The 24,119-nt window shown below is 47.6% G+C and overlaps 1 protein-coding gene across 1 annotated transcript in view; it reads right to left on the minus strand.

Moving 5' to 3' along the window:
• Positions 1 to 24,119, minus strand: part of LOC139233974 (formin-like protein 1) — a 279,898-nt gene that overhangs the window by 24,554 nt on the left and 231,225 nt on the right. The window contains exons 18-22 of the mRNA XM_070864712.1: positions 18,679 to 18,881; positions 13,202 to 13,436; positions 5,835 to 5,903; positions 2,585 to 2,665; positions 2,190 to 2,319 (exon numbers count right to left, since the gene is read on the minus strand). Of these exons, the coding sequence (XP_070720813.1) occupies positions 2,190 to 2,319; positions 2,585 to 2,665; positions 5,835 to 5,903; positions 13,202 to 13,436; positions 18,679 to 18,881 (718 nt within the window). The remainder of the gene's footprint in view (positions 1 to 2,189; positions 2,320 to 2,584; positions 2,666 to 5,834; positions 5,904 to 13,201; positions 13,437 to 18,678; positions 18,882 to 24,119) is intronic.

Raw genomic sequence — 24,119 nt, forward strand, 5'->3', positions numbered from 1 at the left:
CCCCCTGATTGGTGTACCTAATCATTGCTCCCCCTGATTGGTGTATCCTAATCATTGCTCCCCCTGATTGGTGTACCCTAATCACCGCTCCCCCTGATTGGTGTACCCTAATCATTGCTCCCCCTGATTGGTGTACCCTAATCATTGCTCCCCCAGATTGGTGTACCCTAATCATTGCTCCCCCTGATTGGTGTACCTAATCATTGCTCCCCCTGATTGGTGTACCCTAATCATTGCTCCCCCTGATTGGCGTACCTAATCACTGCTCCCCCTGATTGGCGTACCTAATCACTGCTCCCCCTGATTGGTGTAACTAATCACTGCTCACCCTGATTGGTGTACCTAATCACCGCTCCCCCTGATTCGTGTACCCTAATCACTGCTCCCCCTGATTGGTGTACCTAATCACTGCTCCCCCTGATTGGTGTACCCTAATCATTGCTCACCCCAATTGGTGTACCCTAATCACTGCTCCCCCTGATTGGTGTACCCTAATCACCGCTCCCCGATTCGTGTGCCGTAATCGCCACTCCCCCAGATTGGTGTACCCTAATCGCCACTCCCCCAGATTGGTGCACCCTAATCACTGCTCCCCCTGATTGGTGTACCCTAATCACCGCTCCCCCTGATTGGTGTACCCTAATCATTGCTCCCCCTGATTGGTGTACCTAATCATTGCTCCTCCTGATTGGTGTACCCTAATCATTGCTCCCCCTGATTGGTGTACCCTAATCATTGCTCCCCCTGATTGGTGTACCCCAATCACCGCTCCCCCTGATTGGTGTACCCTAATCATTGCTCCCCCTGATTGGTGTACCCTAATCATTGCTCCCCCTGATTGGTGTACCCTAATCATTGCTCCCCCTTATTGGTGTACCCTAATCACCGCTCCCCCTGATTGGTGTACCCTAATCACCGCTCCCCCTGATTGGTGTACCCTAATCATTGCTCCCCCTGATTGGTGTACCCTAATCATTGCTCCCCCTGATTGGCGTACCCTAATCACCGCTCCCCCTGATTGGTGTACCCTAATCATTGCTCCCCCTGATTGGTGTACCCTAATCATTGCTCCCCCTGATTGGTGTACCCTAATCACCGCTCCCCCTGATTGGTGTACCCTAATCATTGCTCCCCCCAATTGGTGTACCCTAATCACTGCTCCCCCTGATTGGTGTACCCTAATCACCGCTCCCCGATTGGTGTGCCCTAATCGCCACTCCCCCAGATTGGTGTACCCTAATCGCCACTCCCCCAGATTGGTGTACCCTAATAATTGCTCCCCCTGATTGGCGTACCTAATCACTGCTCCCCCTGATTGGTGTAACTAATCACTGCTCACCCTGATTGGTGTACCTAATCACCACTCCCCCTGATTGGTGTACCCTAATCATTGCTCCCCCTGATTGGTGTACCTAATCACTGCTCACCCTGATTGGTGTACCCTAATCATTGCTCCCCCCAATTGGTGTACCCTAATCACTGCTCCCCATGATTGGTGTAACCTAATCACCGCTCCCCGATTGGTGTGCCGTAATCGCCACTCCCCCAGATTGGTGTACCCTAATCGCCACTCCCCCAGATTGGTGTACCCTAATCATTGCTCCCCCTGATTGGTGTACCTAATCACTGCTCCCCCTTGATTGGTGTAACTAATCACTGCTCCCCCTGATTGGTGTACCCTAATCACCGCTCCCCCTGATTGGTGTACCTAATCACCACTCCCCCTGATTGGTGTACCCTAATCATTGCTCCCCCTGATTGGTGTACCCTAATCACCACTCCCGCCAGTTGGTGTACCCTAATCATTGCTCCCCCTGATTGGTGTACCCTAATCACTGCTCCCCCTGATTGGTGTACCCTAATCACCGCTCCCCGATTGGTGTACCCTAATCACTGCTCCCCCTGATTGGTGTACCCTAATCACCGCTCCCCGATTGGTGTGCCCTAATCGCCACTCCCCCAGATTGGTGTACCCTAATCATTGCTCCCCCTGATTGGTGTACCCTAATCACCTCTCCCCCGGGTCGGTGCACTCTAATCGTTGCTCTCCCGGGTGGGTGTACTATAATGTCTGCTCCCCGGGCATGGTGCAAACAAATCACTGCTCCCCCTGGTGTAAACTACTCGCAAAACCCTCTGCTTTTACAACACAGTTAACATTCTCCTTCGTTCACTCTTGATGTTAATACCTGCAGCGGCTTTGTCCACAAAGAGCAGCTCGGTGTGAAAGGTGTTGAGTTCAGGATACTGGTCGTGGATAATGTCCACAATGTAGTTCATTAGCGTCTGTTTTCTGTCCGTTGACTTGGTTTCGAGGAGCTGAAGATGAATGGCGGCAAAGCAATTAGTAGGAGCACAGCTACATGGCCATATATCAGGAATGTGTGTTAACTCACTCTCTGCCTACAGTCAATAACACAATGGTACCTGTGTTACCTCACTCTCTGCCTACAGTCAATAACACAATGGTACCTGTGTTAACTCACTCTCTGCCTACAGTCAGCACATTATTACAAAACTTGTTGGGCTAATCATTAGACTGGCTCAGTATCTCACTTTCCAGCAGCATTTCCCAAATCCTTACCAGGTCAAGGCTCTGCAATCGAAAGCCGTAAACAGCTCCTTTTTTACTGCTGTTCATGTAGTTCCCGAAGGCGAGTATGATCTGAAGGAGAGAACAGGTTGAAGAGTAATGATGGGCGGTTTTCACAATGGATAGTTATTCACAGGTTGAATATTTGATCTTACAATCATTGATATAACAAAACAAGCAGCAACTCATAAGGGGTAGAAATTGTCCTCTGCCCAAAACGGGGCGCTCCCTCTGTTTTTTTCAAGTTTTCACATATTCGATATTCAGCACTTTGAAGTTTTTTTGGGCTTGGGGCAGAAGTCGTGGCGGCTGAGGGATAGACAGTGGTTCTGTCGCCCAACCAGTCAGCAGTGCCATGCTGACATCAGCACGACGCAGCACAAGGTCTCTCCTCTTCGGTTAAAGGATGCGAACTCTGCAGATTTTAAATTGGGTCCACTGGCCCACCAGGGAGCGTTTGGGCCGGGCCAGCGGCCTGTTGGTAGCCCTATGTTAATTAGCTTCATACTTTATGTTAATTAGCTTCATATTGATATTGAATAAAACCAGTCTATTTTTAATTGACGAGTGTACACCAATGAAACTAGGAAATGGTTCGGTATTGTTTCTTTTTTAAAGTGATTTAGAATCAGGTTACCCATGGATTAGTTACATTTTTGTGCCCATTTGCAGCTGTATTAATTAAGGTTGCCACTCTTAAATACAGCAATGAATACTTTTTAAAGCAAAGAAAATAAAATGAACAATTACCTTCTATTACACTGCCCAATTGCATTGGTTAATGGACGTTTTACATTTGTGATTATGCAAATGAGTTTGGGCAGAAACCTGAACTATAACCATTTCGGAAAACCAATGTGGGGGAGGGGGAATGGGAGGGGTCGGGAGGAGGTTACGAGGGTGGGAGAAGGGTCGGGAGGGTGGGGGAGGGGGCGGGGTCATGAGAGTGGGAGAGGGAGCCGTGAGGGTGGGAGAGGGAGTCGCGAGGGTGGGGGAGGAGGTCGCGAGGGTGGGGGAGGTGCCGCAGGGGGTGGGGGAGGTGCCGCAGGGGGTGGGGGAGGTGCCGCAGGGGGTGGGGGAGGGGATCGCGAGGGTGGGAGAGGTGGCAGAAGGGTGGGGGAGGGTTGGGGAGGGGATGGGAAGGTGGGATAGGGGATTGGAAGGTGGGGGAGGGGTCGGGAGGGTGGGGGAGAGGACGGGAGAGGTCGGGATGGTGGGTGCGGTGTCAGGAGGGTGGGGGAGGGGATAGGAGGTCAATGGAGATTTGTAAAGGACAGGGCAGTAGGAGAGTGGGATTTAATGCAGAATAATATACAAGTAACATAGCAGAGCCTAAAACAATGGAATGATTCAAAATACAATTTGATGGGAGAGTGAATGAATACTCGTCCCAGATTCGTATGCTATTCCTGCGATGGGCAGATCGTCACGGTGATTCCTAAGCTGGCACTAGATGGGACTGATTACTTGAGGACCTGCCAATGTAATGCGATGCCCAGCGTCACAGGGAGAGACAAAGGTTAAAGGACTGAGCGATGGATTACTGAAAGAGAAACCACAGACTGACAACCAGACAACCCAAGAGACTGAGAGCGTGAGTGGCCTACCTTGGGCAGTAATGTGTGCCAAATCATTGGGGTTTAAACATACACACACATATATATGTATATATATATATGAATGTATAGGGCAGCTTCAGCAAGTATCCTGCTTTGAATCCAGTGAAGTAATCAATTTAAAAGTGCATTTTAATACTGTAAATCTGCATTAATAACAACAATTTGCATTTATATAGCGACTTTAATGTAGTGAAACGGCCCAAGTCGCTTCACAGGAGTGTTATGAGACAAAAATTTGACACCGAGTCACATAAATAGAAATTAGCGGAGGAAGGTAGCTTTTAAGGATCGTCTTGAAGGAGGAAAGAAAGATAGAGAGGCGGAGAGGTTTAGGGAGGGAGTTCCAGAGCTTAGGGCTCTAGGCAGCTGAAGACACGGCCACCGATGGTTGAGCGATTATAATCAGGGATGCTCAAAAGGGCAGAATTAGAGAAGTGCAGACATCTCGGGGGGTTGTGGGGCCGGAGGAGATTACAGAGATAGGGAGGGGTGAGGCCATGGAGGGATTTGAAAATAAGGATAAGAATTTTGAAATAGATGTCAATGCAGGTCAGCGAGCACAGGGGTGATGGGTGAGCGGGACATGATGCGCTATAATTCTGTAATATCCACTGGGCATACTGACTTCAAGCACAATACTTACATAAAGATGCATGAGACCCAAATGAGATATATCAACAGGGCAGACAGTACAATCCGCAATGTTCTGATATAAACGCTTACGTGCTCCTCCCAAATTCCTCTGTGCGCTGCTTTAACGCAGGGATCAACTCACTTTGGTTTAATGTCTGTGCGTCGAACAGTGCCGGCTGTAGAAATCTCAGGCATGAGAATATATTCACATAAAACTCTTGGGGCCGGATTTTCGGTATGTGGCCGCCTATATTGGCGCCCCAGAGGGGCAGTAATGACGACGGGAAGCATTTCCGGGCGGACATTCGGTGATGGTTTTACAGGGAGCACGGAGCAGTACCGCCCGGGAGTCGAGCCGGTGTGCAACGTCCCTGGTTGTGACTCCAGCGCGAGTTTTGACTCTTGCCCGAGCAGTGCCCGCAATGACCGCCTGGGAAATCAGTGCGGTCCCACGATCCCGGCGGCAGACGGGAAAGTAACGGACTCCAAAGGTAACCGCGAGTGTTTCTTGTTTTAATTTTTTTGTGCAATTTTTGTTGCGATGGCGTGGGCAATGTTTAGGAATATTTTTGTGGGGATTTTGTTTTTTTAGGTAGCCGCCCCGCCCTCTCTCGGAGTGCTCCTGGCCTGGCTCTTTACCGCGGGAGTTTCCCATCCTTGTGCCACGAGAGGTGTACAACGCCTCCCTTAGCGCTGCGCCCCTTGACACAGGGCCCAGATGCCCAACCTTACACACTAAAGCGCAAACTATTCCCAGCCGCTAACTTTCCCATCCTGGCGCCATTATCACCCCGAAATCAGAAAAGCTTAAAGTGCAGCCCAAAGACTTTCACTAACTTTAGACTAATATATCCCAGCGATGCTCAAACTCTAATCATTTACAGTGTCCCATAGTCTGTCCTATTTCTACTCCGCGTTATCCTTTCCTTGTGAAATTGGCAGAGAGCTTCCAGCGCTCTCCTGCCGCGGATATAACTGAAACATCTTACCTCCAGGATTCTCTTCAGCTTTGCCGATGATTTGATGGACATCGATGCAGCGATGATGGCGTTGAGTTGCTGTAAGGGAAGATGACGAAATCGATGGTTAGGGAGCTCAGTGGGAGCCCAGATTTACAGCACAGAGCTCTCACAGACAGGCAGGCTGTGACACTGCCCGCACCAGTCAAAAGCAGCAAAGGCACTGGATTGGCCAGCACTTTAGGGGCCTTTTATGGTTGGCAGCTTTAAAAGAAAAGACTTTAGATGTTGGAAATTGCTACTCAGAGGTATTGTTATTTGAATGCATTTAATGGGGTTTTACAAAAAAAGTCATTAATTTAAAATAAAAAATAAAAAGTCTCTATATCCCAATGCAGCCTGTATTTTATTAAATGCCTCTTTGTCGGTCTTTCTAGTAGTATGTACCCCTTCAGGGGACCATTTAATAAAACCTGCTCAGTTCTGATCATCATGGATCTTTAGAAGAATAAAGACGTGTATCTTATCATGTTTTATTTTAGTGGATATTTAAATTGCTCCCTCTCCTCGGGGACTGGGCTCCCTCCCTTTCAAAACTGCCATTACCTCACCCCGGTCTCCACACCCCACTTCAAAAAACCCACCCTTTGACCCCACTGTCCTTTCCAAGTACTGTCCTATCTCCAAACCAGCTTTGTCTCGCCAAGGCGTTTGAAAGTGCTGCCACCTCAGATCACCTCAGACCTGTGTCCACTGCTCCTGCAGCTCCCTAAAGACTTGGATTTCTATAGCGCCTTTCACAACCACCAGATGTCTCAAAGCGCTTTACAGCGCTTTGAGTGAGGTCACTGTTGTAATGTCGTGCTCCTTGACCTGTCTGCAACTTTCGACAGTTGATCACACCATCCTCTTCCGATCGCTCTCCTCCACGGTCCAGCCCAGTGAGACTGCCATTGCTTGGTTGCATGCTTACCTATTCAATCTTCAATCAGCTTCTCCAGGAGCTTCCCTTCCTGCCCCTGCACCGGTCTCTCTGGAGACCCTCATTCTTGGCCTCCTCCTCTTCCCCATCAACATGCTGCCTTGGCAACATCACCCAAGGCCATGGGATTAGTGTCCACATATACACCAATGAAACCAAGTCCTTCACCACCTTTCCTGATCCCACCACTGCCTCTGTGCTGTTAGAACGCTTGTTCAACATCCAATCTTGGATGAGCTGTAACTTCCTTCAGCGGAACATTGGAAAGACGAAAGCGATTGTCTTCAGCCACAAACTTCTTCCATCACTACTGATTTCACCTCCCAAGGCCACTGTCTCAGGCTGAAGCTGACTGTTCACAACCTCCGTCTCCTATTTCACCCCCAAGCTGAGCTTCATATCCTCTCCGTCATAAAGGCCACCTCCTTCCACCTCAAAATCATCATCCATATTTGTTCTGCTGCTGAAACTCTCATCTATGCTGCATGTCAGCCGTGGCTCAGTGGGTAGCATACTCGCCTCGGAGGCAGAAGGTTGTGGGTTCAAGTCCCACTCCAAGAACTTTGAGCACATAAATCTAGGCTGACACTCCCAGAGCAGTGCCGAGGGAGTGCTGCACTGTCGGAGGTGCCGTCTTTCACATGAGATGTTAAACTGAGGCCCCGTCTGCCTTCTCAGGTGAATGTAAAAGGTACCATGGCACTATTTTGAAAAAGAGCAGGGGAGTTATCCCTGGTGTCCTCACCAATATTTATCCCCCAATCAACATAACAAAAACAGATGATCTGGTCATTATCACATTGCTGTTTGTGGGAGATTGCTGTGCGCAAGTTGGCTGCTGCGTTTCCCATATTACAACAATGATTACGCTTTGAGACGTCCAGTGATCATGAAAGGCGCTATATAAATGCAAGTCTTTCTCTCTTACTGTCACATCCAGACTTGACTATTCCAATGCTCCCCGAGCCAGCCTCCCATCCTCCACCCTAAGTAAATTTCACTTCATCCAAAACTCTGCTGCCTGTATCCCATCATGCACCTCCTCATACCCGTCCCTGCTGACCAACATTGCCTCCCAGTTGCAGACCACCTCCAATATCAACTTCTCATCCTTGAGCTATTCGAGGGAGAATGTTCAGCAGGATAATCGCGGAACTCCCTGCTCTGATTCGATGTTTGCCTTGGGATCTTTAATATCCATCTAACCCACAGAAACAAGCAGAAGGAGCCTTGGTGTAACATCTCACCTAAAGGGTGGCACCACGGATAAAGTAGCACTCCCTCAGCACTGTACCAGAGTGTCGGCCTACATTATGTGCTTAGATCCCCAAGTGGGCCTTGAACTCAGATTATTCCCTCAGAGCTGCCCCACATCTGTACAATTCCAGTAGATAACGTGCAGACAGATAGCCCATCGGTCAAACAGCATCATTCATTAGCGATGGATATAGTAAAGAATTGATACCTCAAGCAAATAAAATTAGCTTCCTCCCCTGAAACAGTAGAATGGAAAATCTGCAGCCTTTCTAACATTGAATTAAATAGAATATACAGGAGAGCACAGAAGCAGGCCATTCGGCCCAACTGGTCTATGCTGGAGTTTATCCTTGGCCTTACGTGGGGTTCCGCAGGGCCCTGTAAGGTGGAGGGACCTTCCACAGCAGCAGAATAGGAGGGGGTGGGGACTCGCAACACATCACGGGCGGAGATAAGCCTTGTGCGACCAGGCATACCAGATCGCTAAATGTGCGCGCTGGTCCCAATTGTCCCTGCAGTAATGGCGATAACAGTCTAAATCCTAGGTACGATTAAGTCTTAATTGCTGCACTGCTGGTCTTTGTATCTAGAGGACTAGAATACAAGGGGATATAAGTTATGCAACAGCTATATAAAGTCCTAGTTATTCCATACCTGGAGCACTGTGAGCATTTCTGGGCACAACACCGTAGGAAGGATAAATAAGAACATAAGAAATAGGAGCAGGAGTAGGCCATACGACCCCTCGAGCCTGTTCCGCAATTCAATAAGATCATGGCTGATCTGATTATGGACTCAACTCCACTTCCCGCCCGCTTCCCATAACCCCTTATCCCCTTATCGTTTAAGAAATTGTCTATTTCTGTCTTAAATTTCTTCAATGTCCCAGCTTCCACAGCTCTCTGAGGCAGCGAATTCCACAGATTTACAACCCGCTGAGAGAAGACATTTCTCCTCATCTCTGTTTTAAATGGGCAGCCCCTTATTCTAAAATCATGCCCTCTAGTTCTAATCTACCTCATCAGTGGAAACTTCCTCTCTGCATCCACCTTGTCAAGCCCCCTCATGATCTTATACGTTTCGATAAGATCACCTCTCATTCTTCTGAATTCCAATGAGTAGAGGCCCAACCTACTCAATCTTTCCTATTAGTCAACCCCCTCATCTCCGGAATCAACTTAGTGAACCTTCTCGGAACTGCCTCCAAAGCAAGTATATCCTTTCATAAATATGGAAACCAAAACTGCACTCAGTATTCCAGGTGTGGCCTCACCAATACCTTATATAGGTAGTAAGACTTCCCTGCTTTTATAGAAACATAGAAACATAGAAAATAGGTGCAGGAGTAGGCCATTCGGCCCTTCTAGCCTGCACCGCCATTCGATGAGTTCATGGCTGAACATGCAACTTCAGTACCCCATTCCTGCTTTCTCGCCATACCCCTTGATCCCCCGAGTAGTAAGAACTTCATCTAACTCCTTTTTGAATATATTTAGTGAATTGGCCTCAACAACTTTCTGTGGTAGAGAATTCCACAGGTTCACCACTCTCTGGGTGAAGAAGTTCCTCCTCATCTCGGTCCTAAATGGCTTACCCCTTATCCTTAGACTGTGTCCCCTGGTTCTGGACTTCCCCAACATTGGGAACATTCTTCCTGCATCTAACCTGTCTAACCCCATCAGAATTTTAAACGTTTCTATGAGGTGAATACCAGCCCAGTTGATCCAGTCTTTCTTGATAGGTCAATCCCGCCATCCCGGGAATCAGTCTGGTGAACCTTCGCTGCACTCCCTCAATAGCAAGAATGTCCTTCCTCAGGATAGGAGACTAAAACTGTACACAGTACTCCAGGTGTGGCCTCACCAAGGCCCTGTACAACTGTAGCAATACCTCCCTGCCCCTGTACTCAAATCCCCTCGCTATGAAGGCCAACATGCCATTTGCTTTCTTAACCGCCTGTTGTACCTGCATGCCAACCTTCAATGACTGATGTAGCATGACACCCAGGTCTCTTTGCACCTCCCCTTTTCCTAATCTGTCACCATTCAGATAATAGTCTGTCTCTCTGTTTTTGCCACCAAAGTGGATAACCTCACATTTATCCACATTATACTTCACCTACCATGCATTTGCCCACTCACCTAACCTATCCAAGTAGCTCTACAGCCTCATAGCATCCTCCTCGCAGCTCACACTGTCACCCAACTTAGTGTCATCCGCAAATTTGGAGATACTACATTTAATCCCCTCGTCTAAATCATTAATGTATAGTGTAAACAGCTGGGGCCCCAGCACAGAACCTTGCGGTACTCCACTAGTCACTGCCTGCCATTCTGAAAAGTCCCCATTTACTCCTACTCTTTGCTTCCTGTCTGACAACCAGTTCTCAATCCATGTCAGCACACTACCCCCAATCCCATGTGCTTTAACTTTGCACATTAATCTCTTGTGTGGGACCTTGTCGAAAGCCTTCTGAAAGTCCAAATATACCACATCAACTGGTTCTCCCTTGTCCACTCTACTGGAAACATCCTCAAAAAATTCCAGAAGATTTGTCAAGCATGATTTCCCTTTCACAAATCCATGCTGACTTGGACCTATCATGTCACCTCTTTCCAAATGCACTGCTATGACATCCTTAATAATTGATTCCATCATTTTACCCACTACCGATGTCAGGCTGACCGGTCTATAATTCCCTGTTATCTCTCTCCCTCCTTTTTTAAAAAGTGGGGTTACATTGGCTACCCTCCACTCCATAGGAACTGATCCAGAGTCAATGGAATGTTGGAAAATGACTGTCAATGCATCCACTATTTCCAAGGCCACCTCCTTAAGTACTCTGGGATGCAGTCCATCAGGCCCTGGGGATTTATCGGCCTTCAATCCCATCAATTTCCCCAACACAATTTCCCGACTAATAAGGATTTCCCTCAATTCCTCCTCCTTACTAGACCCTCTGACCCCTTTTATATCTGGAAGGTTGTTTGTGTCCTCCTGAGTGAATACCGAACCAAAGTACTTGTTCAAAGTGTCCGCCATTTCTTTGTTCCCCGTTATGACTTCCCCTGATTCTGACTGCAGGGGACCTACGTTTGTCTTTACTAACCTTTTTCTCTTTACATATCTATAGAAACTTTTGCAATCCGTCTTAATGTTCCCTGCAAGCTTATACTCGTACTCCATTTTCCCTGCCCCAATCAAACCCTTTGTCCTCCTCTGCTGAGTTCTAAATTTCTCCCAGTCCCCGGGTTCACTGCTATTTCTGGCCAATTTGTATGCCACTTCCTTGGCTTTAATACTATCCCTGATTTCCCTTGATAGCCACGGTTGAGCCACCTTCCCTTTTTATTTTTACGCCAGACAGGAATGTACAATTGTTGTAGTTCATCCATGCGGTCTCTAAATGTCTGCCATTGCCTATCCACAGTCAACCTCTTAAGTATCATTCGCCAATCTATCCTAGCCAATTCACGCATCATACCTTCAAAGTTAGCCTTCTTTAAGTTCTGGACCATGGTCTCTGAATTAACTGTTTCATTCTCCATCCTAATGCAGAATACCACCATATTATGGTCACTCTTCCCCAAGGGGCCTCGCACAACGAGATTGCTAATTAATCCTCTCTCATTACACAACACCCAGTCTAAGATGGCCTTCCCCCTAGTTGGTTCCTCGACATATTGGTCTAAAAAACCATCCCTTATGCACTCCAGAAAATCCTCCTCCACCGTATTGCTTCCAGTTTGGTTAGCCCAATCTATGTGCATATTAAAGTCACCCATTATAACTGCTGCACCTTTATTGCATGCACCCCTAATTTCCTGTTTGATGCCCTCCCCAACATCACTACAACTCCCACTAACGTTTTTTGCTCTTTGGTGTTCTGCAGCTCTACCCATATAGATTCCACATCATCCAAGCTAATGTCCTTCCTAACTATTGCCTTAATCTCCTCCTTAACCAGCAATGTTACCCCACCTCCTTTTCCTTTTATTCTATCCTTCCTGAATGTTGAATACCCCTGGATGTTGAGTTCCCAGCCCTGATCATCCTGGAGCCACGTCTCCGTAATCCCAATCACATCATATTTGTTAACATCTATTTGCACAGTTAATTCATCCACCTTATTGCGGATACTCCTTGCATTAAGACACAAAGCCTTCAGGCTTGTTTTTTTAACACCCTCTGTCCTTTTAGAGTTTTGCTGTACAGTGGCCCTTTTTGTTCTTTGCCTTGGGTTTCTCTGCCCTCCACTTTTCCTCATCTCCTTTCTGTCTTTTGCTTTTGTCTCCTTTTTGTTTCCCTCTGTCTCCCTGCATTGGTTCCCATCCCCCTGCCATATTAGTTTAACTCCTCCCCAACAGCACTAGCAAACACTCCCCCTAGGACATTGGTTCCGATCCTGCCCAGGTGCAGACCGTCTGGTTTGTACTGGTCCCACCTCCCCCAGAACTGGTTCCAATGCCCCAGGAATTTGAATCCCTCCCTGCTGCACCACTGCTCAAGCCACGTATTCATCTGCGCTATCCTGCGATTCCTACTCTGACTAGCACGTGGCACTGGTAGCAATCCCGAGATTACTACTTTTGAGGTCCTACTTTTTAATTTATATTCCATTCCTCTTGCAATAAAGGCCAAGATAGCATTGGCCTTCCTGATCACTTGCTGTACCTGCATACTATCGTCTTGGCCTTGGAGGGAGTACAGCGTAGAGTTACCAGAACAATACCTGGACTCCGAGGGTTAAATTATGAGTAGAAATTACAGAAACTAGGGTTGGACTCCTGGAATTTAGATCATTAATTGAAATATTTAAGATTTTAAGGGGAACTGATAGGGTGGAGAGAAACTATTTCTGCTGTTTGGGGAGTCTCGGACTAGGGGGGAATATAGCCTAAAACTTAGAGCGAGACCTTTCAGGAGTGAAATTCGGAAACACGTCAAAACAGAAAGGGGTGGTAGACGTTTGAAACTCTCTTCCAATTGATGCTAGGTCAATTGTTAATTTTAAATCTGAGATTGATAGATTTTTGTTAACCAAAGTTATTGAGGGATAGGGGGGTAAGTGGAGTTAGGTGGCAGAGCAGCCTGATCTCACTGAATGGCGGAACAGGCTCCTGTTTCTATGCCCCAGGATAGGGACGGAGATGCTCACCGGCGTCAGCAGCTGCACACTGTCGCTGAAGTTGCCCATGAAGATAATGATGTTCATGCGCTCAGAGAGCCGTGGGATCTTGCTGAATTTGATCATGAAGCGATCCTCTTCGGCCAGATCCTCCAGCGGTTTCTTGTCATTCTCGTACTGCTGCAGCACCTTGCGCTCGTAGTCGGTCGGCACGAACCGTGTCAGCAGCTCGATGAAATCCAGATTGAGCGAATTCAGGTCAAAGCTACACCAGGGTAGAAAAGCACAATCGCGGGCACGTTAGTCACAGGGCAGGGCGAGAGGGCACGGCGTCATGGCTGCACAGGACAAGATTGGGACCACCATTATGAAGAGTTTTATTTGCACACAAGGTGAGGCAGGGCAGCTGAGATCAGAGCAGTGGGTTTATTTAAGAAGGGCGCGACTGCTGCTGGCGAACCGGAGGCAGACTGCGCACGGGTGCTGCAGGTTCCTCACGGGAACCGCTTCATTAAAAAAAACATTTAAATGCCGGGAGGGAGCGGGAAAAGTGCTGGGAGAGAGCGGGAAAAATGCCGGGAGGGAGCGGGAAAAATGCCGGGAGAGAACGCACTGTTAGAAAAAATGCCGATCAAAAATGGTCTGTGGAAAAGAAATGAAGCTTTCGCTTCCAGATTAACACGCAGTACGTTTCTGCAGCTTCTGGTCATCAGCAGGAGTCACTCCGATTTAACAAACAGATGTATGTGCTGATGGGAAGATGCTAGTATTCTGGATGTTCAAGGTCAAACTGGCTGCCTTATCTGAACCAAACCTCTGAATTAAAAGGGCTACAAGTCAGTGCTCTTGGAGTAAAGAATAGAATGTTTTCATTCATGGGGGAATCTGGAACTAGGGGCCATAGTTTTAGAATAAGAGGTTGCCCATGTAAAACTCAGATGAGGAGGAATTGCTTCTCTCAGAGGGTTGTAAATCTGTGGAATTCTCTGCCCCAGAGAGCTGTGGAGGCTGGGTCATTGAATGTATTTAAGATAGAAATAGACAGTTTCTTAAACGATAAGGGGATAAGGGGTTATGAGGAGCAGGGAGGGGGGGGCGGAAAGTGGAGCTGAGTCCAAGATCCGGAATCAGCCATGGTCTTATTGACTGGCGGAGCAGGCTTGAAGGGCCAAATGGCCTACTCCTGCTCCTATTTCTTATGTTCTTAATGGTGAACTTGTACAAACAGAAGCTGCAATAAGCAGTGTTCGACTCTGCGTGTCTAAGGGACCCAAGGTTCTTCAGTACGCACTTGAGGTCCTCCTTAACCTAGCAGCACAATGACCACCTGCCTGGCAAGAAACACTGCATCATTGGAAGGGACAGGCTGGCAGGGTTCAAATCCCAGACGTCTGCTAGTACTGATCAGAATTCTCCCCCTTCCTGGTCTTGGTTCAGCAACAACATTGCTGGGCTCAGGCTGAGAGAGCCCATTTCCCCCTAACCCTAACCCAACTGGAAACACAGACTAAACGGTGGCACAATTGAGGAACAGTGGAGGACTTTTAAGGAGCTCTTTCATAGTGCTCAACAAAAATATATTCCAGTGAAAAAGAAGGGCGGTAAGAGAAGGGAAAACCAGCCGTGGATAACCAAGGAAATAAAGGAGAGTATCAAATTAAAAACCAATACGTATAAGGTGGCCAAGGTTAGTGGGAAACTAGAAGATTGGGAAGATTTTAAACGACAGCAAAGAATGACTAAGAAAGCAATAAAGAAAGGAAAGATAGATTACGAAAGTAAACTTGCGCAAAACATAAAAACAGATAGTAAAAGCTTTTACCGATATATAAAACGGAAGACAGTAACTAAAGTAAATGTTGGTCCCTTAGAAGATGAGAAGGGGGATTTAATCCTGATGAAATGCATCCCAGGGTATTAAAAGAGATGGCGGAAGTTATAGCAGATGCATTTGTTATAATCTACCAAAATTCTCTGGACTCTGGGGAGGTACCAGCGGCTTGGAAAGCAGCTAATGTAATGCTTCTGTTTAAAAAAGGGGGCAGACAAAAGGCAGGTAACTATAGGCCGGTTAGTTTAACATCTGTAGTGGTGAAAATGCTTGAAGCTATCATTAAGGAAGAAATAGTGGGACATCTAGGTAGGAATAGTGCAATCAAGCAGACGCAACATGGATTCATGAAGGGGAAATCATGTTTAACTAATTTACTGGAATTCTTTGAGGATATAACGAGCATGGTGGATAGAGGTGTACTGATGGATGTGGTGTATTTAGATTTCCAAAAGGCATTCGATAAGGTGCCACACAAAAGGTTACTGCAGAAGATAAAGTTACGCGGAGTCAGAGGAAATGTATTAGCATGGATCGCGAATTGGCTGGCTAACAGAAAGCAGAGAGTCGGGATAAATGGGTCCTTTTCGGGTTGGAAATCGGTGGTTAGAAACATAGAAACATAGAAAATAGGTGCAGGAGCAGGCCATTCGGCCCTTCGAGCCTGCACCGCCATTCGATGAGTTCATGGCTGAATATGCAACTTCAGTACCCCATTCCTGCTTTCTCACCATACCCCATGATCCCCCTAGTAGTAAGGACTACATCTAACTCCTTTTTGAATATGTTTAGTGAATTGGCCTCAACAACTTTCTGTGGTAGAGAATTCCACAGGTTCACCACCCTCTGGGTGAAGAAGTTTCTCCTCATCTCGGTCCTAAATGGCTTACCCCTTATCCTTAGACTGTGACCCCTGGTTCTGGACTTCCCCAACATTGGGAACATTCTTCCTGCATCTAATCTGTCTAACCCCATCAGAATTTTAAACGTTTCTATGAGATCCCCTCTCATTCTTCTGAACTCCAGTGAATACAAGCCCAGTTGATCCAGTCTTTCTTGATATGTCAGTCCCGCCATCCCGGGAATCAGTCTGGTGAAACTTCGCTGCACTCCCTCAATAGCAAGAATGTCCCTCCTCAAGTTAGGAGACCAAAACTGTACACAATACTCCAGGTGTGGCCTCACCAAGGCCCTGTACAACTGTAGTAACACCTCCCTGCCCCTGTATTCAAATCCGCTCGCTATGAAGGCCAACATGCCATTTGCTTTCTTAACCGCCTGCTGCACCTGCATGCCAACCTTCAATGACTGATGTACCATGACACCCAGGTCTCGTTGCACCTCCCCTTTTCCTAATCTGTCACCATTCAGATAATAGTCTGTCTCTCTGTTTTTACCACCAAAGTGGATAACCTCACATTTATCCACATTATACTTCATCTGCCATGCATTTGCCCACTCACCTAACCTATCCAAGTCACTCTGCAGCCTCATAGCATCCTCCTCGCAGCTCACACTTCCACCCAACTTAGTGTCATCTGCAAATTTGGAGATACTACATTTAATCCCCTCGTCTAAATCATTAATGTACAATATAAACAGATGGGGCCCCAGCACAGAACCTTGCGGTACCCCACTAGTCACTGCCTGCCATTCTGAAAAGTACCCATTTGGTCCTACTCTTTGCTTCCTGTCTGCCAACCAGTTCTCAATCCACATCAGCACACTACCCCCAATCCCATGTGCTTTAACTTTGCACATTAATCTCTTGGGACCTTGTCGAAAACCTTCTGAAAGTCCAAATACACCACATCAACTGATTCTCCCTTGTCCACTCTACTGGAAACATCGTCAAAAAATTCCAGCAGTTTTGTCAAGCATGATTAGTGGTGTGCCACAGGGATCGGTGCTGGGACCACAACTGTTTACAATATACATAGATGACCTGGAAGAGGGGACAGAGTGTAGTGTAACAAAATTTGTAGATGACACAAAGATTAGTGGGAAAGCGGGTTGTGTAGAGGACACAGAGAGGCTGCAAAGAGATTTAGATAGGTTAAGCGAATGGGCTAAGGTTTGGCAGATGGAATACAATGTCGGAAAATCTGAGGTCATCCACCTTGGAAAAAAACAGTAAAAGGGAAAATTATTTGAATGGGGAGAAATTACAACATGCTGCGGTGCAGAGGGACCTGGGGGTCCTTGTGCATGAATCCCAAAAAGGTAGTTTGCAGATGCAGCAGGTAATCAGGAAGGGGAATGGAATGTTGGCCTTCATTGCGAGAGGGATGGAGTTCAAAAGCAGGGAGGTCCTGCTGCAACTGTACAGGGTATTGGTGAGGCCGCACCTGCAGTACTGCGTGCAGTTTTGGTCACCTTACTTAAGGAAGGATATACTAGCCTTGGAGGGGGTACAGAGACGATTCACTAGGCTGATTCTGGAGATGAGGGGGTTACCTTATGATGATAGATTGAGTAGACTGGGTCTTTACTCATTGGAGTTCAGAAGAATGAGGGGTGATCTTATAGAAAATTTAAAATAATGAAAGGGATCGACAAGATAGAGGCAGAGAGGTTGTTTCCACTGGTCGGGGAGACTAGAACTAGGGGGCACAGCCTTAAAATACGGGGGAGCCAATTTAAAACCGAGTTGAGAAGGAATTTCTTCTCCCAGAGAGTTGTGAATCTGTGTAATTCTCTGCCCAAGGAAGCAGTTGAGGCTAGCTCATTGAATGTATTCAAATCACAGATAGATAGATTTTTAACCAATAAGGGAATTAAGGGTTATGGGGAGCGGGCGGGTAAGTGGAGCTGAGTCCACGGCCAGATCAGCCATGATCTTTTTGAATGGCGGAGCAGGCTCGAGGGGCTAGATGGCCTACTGCTGTTCCTAATTCTTATGTTCTTATGTTCTGACACATACTGTCCCAGTATCAACTGGGAAATCTAGCAAGCCACCAGAAACATGAATGTCGGCCTTACATACACCCATTTCAATATTAAGTATCACGTACAGACCCTGGCTCGGAAACCTCTGGGCTCGCATTCCTGGTGGTTGCCTGACAATCGGGCCCAACTTGAAAACATGGCGTTACTGGGAGGGCACCTCATTGGCATGGGTCAGGTGTGGCCATCTCGAGCGTCCACCTTCCTGTGCCCGCCTGAAACTTTGGTGCCTAGCCACCTGTGGAGGTGGGTTGAGGATTTTCCCAGACACCACTCCCCACCCGCAACCCATCCTGACATAGTGCCATTGGCCTCCCCTTGAATAATAATTTGGGAATTTTTATATTTTTTTAATCTCTTCGGGGGGTGGGGTGGGGGATGTGGGGAGGTGAGGGGTGGTCTCGGCTACTTGCTTGACCTGGTGTCCACCTGCGGGGCCCACATGCACGGCGTGGAATACCACACCAGATTCCCCGTCGGGGCTCAGGATCAGAAATTCCTGGTTTCGGGAATCCCCACCATCGAATCCGCCTCTGGACAGTCAGTAGTCCTGTGAGGGGCAGATAGAACTCCCATTCCTCACAAAGCAGCCAGAAAACTCCCCGGAAACGCTGCATAACTCCCCTGCTGCCCCCTCTCCCCCCCCCCCCCCCCCCGCCTCTCTCCACACCACGTCTTTCCCATCAGGCCCATTCACGTGCGTTAGCCACACAAGCACACAATGACTCACTCGTCAATGGCCTTGCAGATATCGTCAGAGCTCAGGCACCCTTTCCGCAAGGTGATGGCCAGGTTCTTTGCTCGGTTCGACTCAATCAGATTCACTTTGCTGACCGCTTTCTGGGTAACCTTCATTTTCAAGGTGTTGATGTTCACCGCTGAGCCCTGGGCCCTGGTCTTAAAGCGCTCCTCAAACTCAGCCATGTTCAGTTCCTGGAACACAAGGAATGGTATAAACACTGGGACCCGAGACTAATTGAGCTTTTTACACTTCTATTTCTGCAATTTAATAACAATCGGGTTTTTAATCCTTTTTGTTTTAGAAAGTAGCCTCCAATGTGACATGGTGCTCCGTAAACGCAAGGATTGTGCATCATTGTGAGTTGGAGTGGTATCATATTAGTGACCAGCTTAAGCTGACAGCTTCTATGTTGTAAAAGTCTGAATCGACATCAAATCAGGAGTTCTATTTGTGCAGGTAGTTCTTGACCGGCTTTTTGCTCCATCTTACCCCCAGCCTCTGGGACTCTCTTCCTCAGTATCTCCTTCTCACAACTTCCTGTCTGCCCATTCAAAAAATGGCTCAAACCCTCCCCTTCAATGGTGCTTTTGCCCCTCAAGACCCTCTTCCCTTCACCCCTCCATAACACGTTGCCCACTCACTATCCATTTCACTGTAAAGAGCTCGGAGATGACTCTTTGTACGTCATGAGTGCTGCAGAGGGGCAAGGGCTGGTGTTCACACTGAGTTCGAGTCCTGCTCCCAACTGGTACAAAAAAAGGTTAAAAGTGCAGAATGCATTCAGTGCTCGAGACGTTCAGACTAGTGGGGCTGCTCCTCAGTGTTGATCTCCAACCTTCTGGCCTGAGGAGAGGAGCTTCACTGGCTGGAAGGCCACAGAGTGGTGCCGAACCGTTGCTGCACAATGCAGACAACACGGAGCGGCACTCTTACAGCACAAAGTGTAATGGATCAGACGGGTTTGGTTGCTTCACTGCCTGGCTGGGCATCAAATCTTTACTTGCACTCCAGGAATGTTCTGAGAAAATACTTAGTGGAAATCATTGCATGTCGATGCTCATACATTTCCCGTGAAGCAGTAGTTTCTAAATCAGCGTGAGAAATGAGGCTGACATTACAACTGTCAGTTTGTCAGAAATGGCCAGGGTTACAATGGCAGCAGAAAAAGTATTATTTTTTAATTGAATTCCTCAATCACTTTTCTCGCGCTCCGACTCCCCGTGGACAGCGACATTGAATCAGGAGGCTGGTAGATGATAGTTCAAGCTGGCCACTGTCTCCGGGCTGGAAAGCCCTTACCCCTGTGCTTCCCTTACAGCCATTCCTCCGATTCCAGGACCAGACCCGACCAGGGAGAAGCCGAGAGCGGGGTTTGTTGTGGCAGCTGGGTCCTGCATGGACCTGCAGGGTCAATGCAGCCCACGTGTCCACATCTATGTTCAGCTTTTACTTTCAGGGCAACTGAGGGCCATTCACTTTCAGCTTGTTTCTCCCACTTAAATTCCTTATTCACAAACCCTAATCTCCAAGAGCGCGTTCCAAAAGTACAAGCCAGATACACCAGCACTGCTCAATTTTCAAAACGTTTGGAGGATATGTTTATGCATTATTCCCCCCTTCATTGTGATGATAACACGTCCTTCACTTACTGCGGTTCGTATGAGACGGTCAGGCACGATGTCACTAGTTACAGAGGATTCCTGGGCATGTGTCAATATTCACGGGGGGTGGGGCGGGGGGCAGTTCCTGGAATGTATCAGTAATTACAGGGGGTCCTCGGGTGTGTGTCACTGTTCACAGGGAGTCCCTGGGAATGCATCACTATTCACAGGGGATCCCTGGGAGTGTATCAATATTCACAGGGGGGGTCCCTGAGAATGCATCACTATTCACAGGGTGTCCTTGGGAGTGTGTCAATATTCACAGGGAGTCCCTGGGAATGCATCACTATTCACAGGGTGTCCCTGGGAGTGTGTCAATATTCACAGGGAGGGTCCCTAGGAGTGTGTCAAGATTCACAGGGGGACCCTGGAAGTGTGTCATTAGTTACAGGGGGTCCCTGGGATTGTGTCAATAGTTACAGAGAGGTCCCTGGGAGTGTGTCACTAGTCACAGGGGAGGTCCCTGGGAGTTGTTGAAAAATTAGTTCAATGATGTGGGCTTCGCTGGCAAGGCCAGCATTTATTGCCCATCCCTAATTGAGAAGGTGGTGGTGAGCTGCCTTGTTGAACCACTCCAGTACTTGTTGTGAAGGAACTCCCACAGTAGGGGGGGGGGCAGAGGGGGGCCTGAGAGTATGTCAATATGTCAATATTTACAACATGTTCCCCCCCCACCCAGAAAATTCCCAGCTACAGGATTACTGGAATGTATCAGCATCAGTATTAGGTGGACCAAGATGGTCTGCCAGAGTGGTAGGGTCCTACGGAGTAAACTTCCGCTCTTGGCCGCATTGCACAGGGATGGGTTGAGCAGAGGGACAGCGTTTGTCCACAGGGAGATGGGGAATATTGGAGGATGAGCTAATCCGGGCCATTTTCTGTCACACCAGCTGGTTACATTGCAGCAGCAGTGAAGATGTGGGAGTGGATTGTGCACTGAATACTGGGCAATGGCCGGCTCCACAGCAAGAGTGGCGTCATACTGGATCCATCAAATAAAACCGTACAGGGTAAAAACACCGACTGTCGCCCACAAAGACAGTGCGCATTTTGCCAGCCTACACTGAGCAGCTATAAAAAGAAAATTGACAAGCTGAAGAGTGTGAATGAAATTCAGTGATATTGCACCTCTCAGCAGTCTTATCAACACATCTCTAGCCAGTTAGAAATTGGGATTTATTTTTGTCGTGGATTTTGCAACAATCTGGCCTTCTGCAGGGAAATCTTTCCTGACCTGGCAGAGTCATCGAGGGGCCAGCACAAATACTGCTCTGAATCCAGAACTGTATTACAATGCGGTAACTTCGAATGGAATGTAATGTAATAAAACGCACAAGCTGGTGGAAATATATAATGAGTTTGTCAGCATCCAAAAACTGACAGGAAACAAGATTGAGTGGATAGGCCACAGAGAGAGAGAGAGAGAGAGAAAGAAGTCAGACAAGAGAGAGAGGACGTGAAAGATAAAGACAGAAAATAGAGATAAAGAGAGTGAAGAGGAAAGAAAACAGCCGAGACTTAAAGGAGTGGATTTCAAACTAAAATTTGATGAACAGCTTCTGGTCATGTAATGGATGCTGGACCTGTCCCTGAGAATTAATTGCAGCCTCTACCTCACTGCAAGGCCTTTGTTAAACGATGCATACCGACCAGTTTTCTTTCTGATGGATTTATCTCTCAGGCCCCTCCTCTGCTGAAGGGCCTGACTCTTGCTGGGGCAATGGAAGCACAATGAAGGCAAAGGGCTGCAGGACTGGGCATTGGCAGCAACTGAAGTGCTGCTGCCTTCCTTTGAAGTGATGAAAATTTCTGGGGGCTCAAAATACATAAGAACATAAGAAATAGGAGCAGGATCAGGCCATACGCACCCCCCCCCTCCCCCCCCGAGCCTGCTCCACCATTTAATACGTTCATGGCTGATCCAATCATAACTCAGGTCCACTTCCCTGCCCGCTCCCCATAACCCCTTATTCCTGTATCGGTTAAGAAACGGTCTATCTCTGACTTAAATGTATTCAATGTCCCAGCTTCCACAGTTCTCTGAGGCAGCGAATTCCACAGATTTACAACCCTCTGAGAGAAGAAATTCCTCCGAATCTCAGTTTTAAATGGGCGGCCCCTTATTCTAAGATCATGCCCTCTAGTTCCCGTCTCCCCCATCAGTGGAGACATCCTCTCTGCATCCACCTTGTCAAGCCCCCTCATAATCTTATATGTTTCGATAAGATCACCTCTTATTCTTCTGAATCCCAATGAGTAGAGGCCCAACCTACTCAACCTTTCCCCATAAGTCAACACCCTTATCTCCGGGCATTTTGGTCTCCTCGCCTGTGTTTGGCAGAGAAAGTCAAAGCAAAACCGTGTGAATGGAGAGAGGTTGGCCCGAGATCAAACGTAAATATTTTTGAGGTGAGCCTCCACTTCAGCACCTGTTAGGGTTGGCAACCCTCCAGGCTTGTCCGGGAGCCGCCAGGAAGTAAGGAAGAAGCCCCTGGACACTGCTGCAAGCAACCCGGGAGAAAGATAATCGGGGGCATTTAAAATAAATTACGTGTTTTTCTCATAGAAACATAGAAAATAGGTGCAGGAGTAGGCCATTCGGCCCTTCAAGCCTGCACCACCATTCGATAAGATCATGGCTGATCATTCCCTCAGTACCCCTTTCCTGTTTTCTCTCCATACTCCTTGATCCCTTTAGCCGTAAGAGCCATATCTAACTCCCTCTTGAATATATCCAATGAACTGGCATCAACAACTCTCTGCGGCAGGGAATTCCACAGGTTAACAACTCTCTGTGAGAAGAAGTTTCTCCTCATCTCAGTCCTAAATAGCCTACCCCTTATCCTAAGACTGTGTCCAATGGTTCTGGACTTCCCCAACATCGGGAACAATCTACCCGCATCTAACCTGTCCCATCCCGTCAGAATCTTGTATGTTTCTATGAGATCCTCTCTCATCCTTCTAAACTCCAAAGTATAAAGGCTTAGTTGATCCAGTCTTTCCTCATATATCAGTCCGGCCATCCCTGGAATCAGTCTGGTGAACCTTCGCTGCACTCCCTCAATAGCAAGAATGTCCTTCCTCAGATTAGGAGACCAAAATTGAACAAAATATTCCAGGCCTCACCAAGGCCCTGTACAACTGCAACAAGACCTCCCTGCTCCTATACTCAAATCCCCTAGCTATGAAGGCCAACATACCATTTGCCTTCTTTACCGCCTGCTGCACCTGTATGCCAACTTTCAATGACTGATGAACCATGACACCCTATTCAGCCAGCGCCTCACAGTCAACCTGATGACCCCCAATGAACCGGAGCCGCAGAGTGTCCACAGCGCCTGGTCTGCCCTCAAGGCCACCATCAGTAGCACCTGTGAAGAGACTCTTGGTTACTCTATCCGAAAACATCAAGACTGGTTCGATGAGAACGACCAGGAGATCCAGGAGCTAATAAACTGTAAACGCAAGGCATTTCTGAATTGGAAACAACTCCACAACTCGAGAGACAGAAAGCAGACCTACAGACAACTGAAGGCCGAGGCCCAACGAAAAACTGCTGACCTAAAGAACAAATGGTGGGTGGAAAAAGCACAGGAGATCCAGCACCTGGCCGACAATCACGAAGTGCGTGGATCAGGTCCGCCTACGGCCCAAGCACTCAACGTCCTATTAATAATAGTAACTTTTATTTATATAGCGCCTTTAACATAGTAAAACATCCCAAGGCACTTCACAGTAGTGTTACAGACAAAACAGATAAATTTGACA

Source organism: Pristiophorus japonicus, chromosome 21 (assembly GCF_044704955.1).
Source record: "Pristiophorus japonicus isolate sPriJap1 chromosome 21, sPriJap1.hap1, whole genome shotgun sequence".
In the NCBI taxonomy this organism is placed as follows: Eukaryota; Metazoa; Chordata; class Chondrichthyes; family Pristiophoridae; genus Pristiophorus; species Pristiophorus japonicus.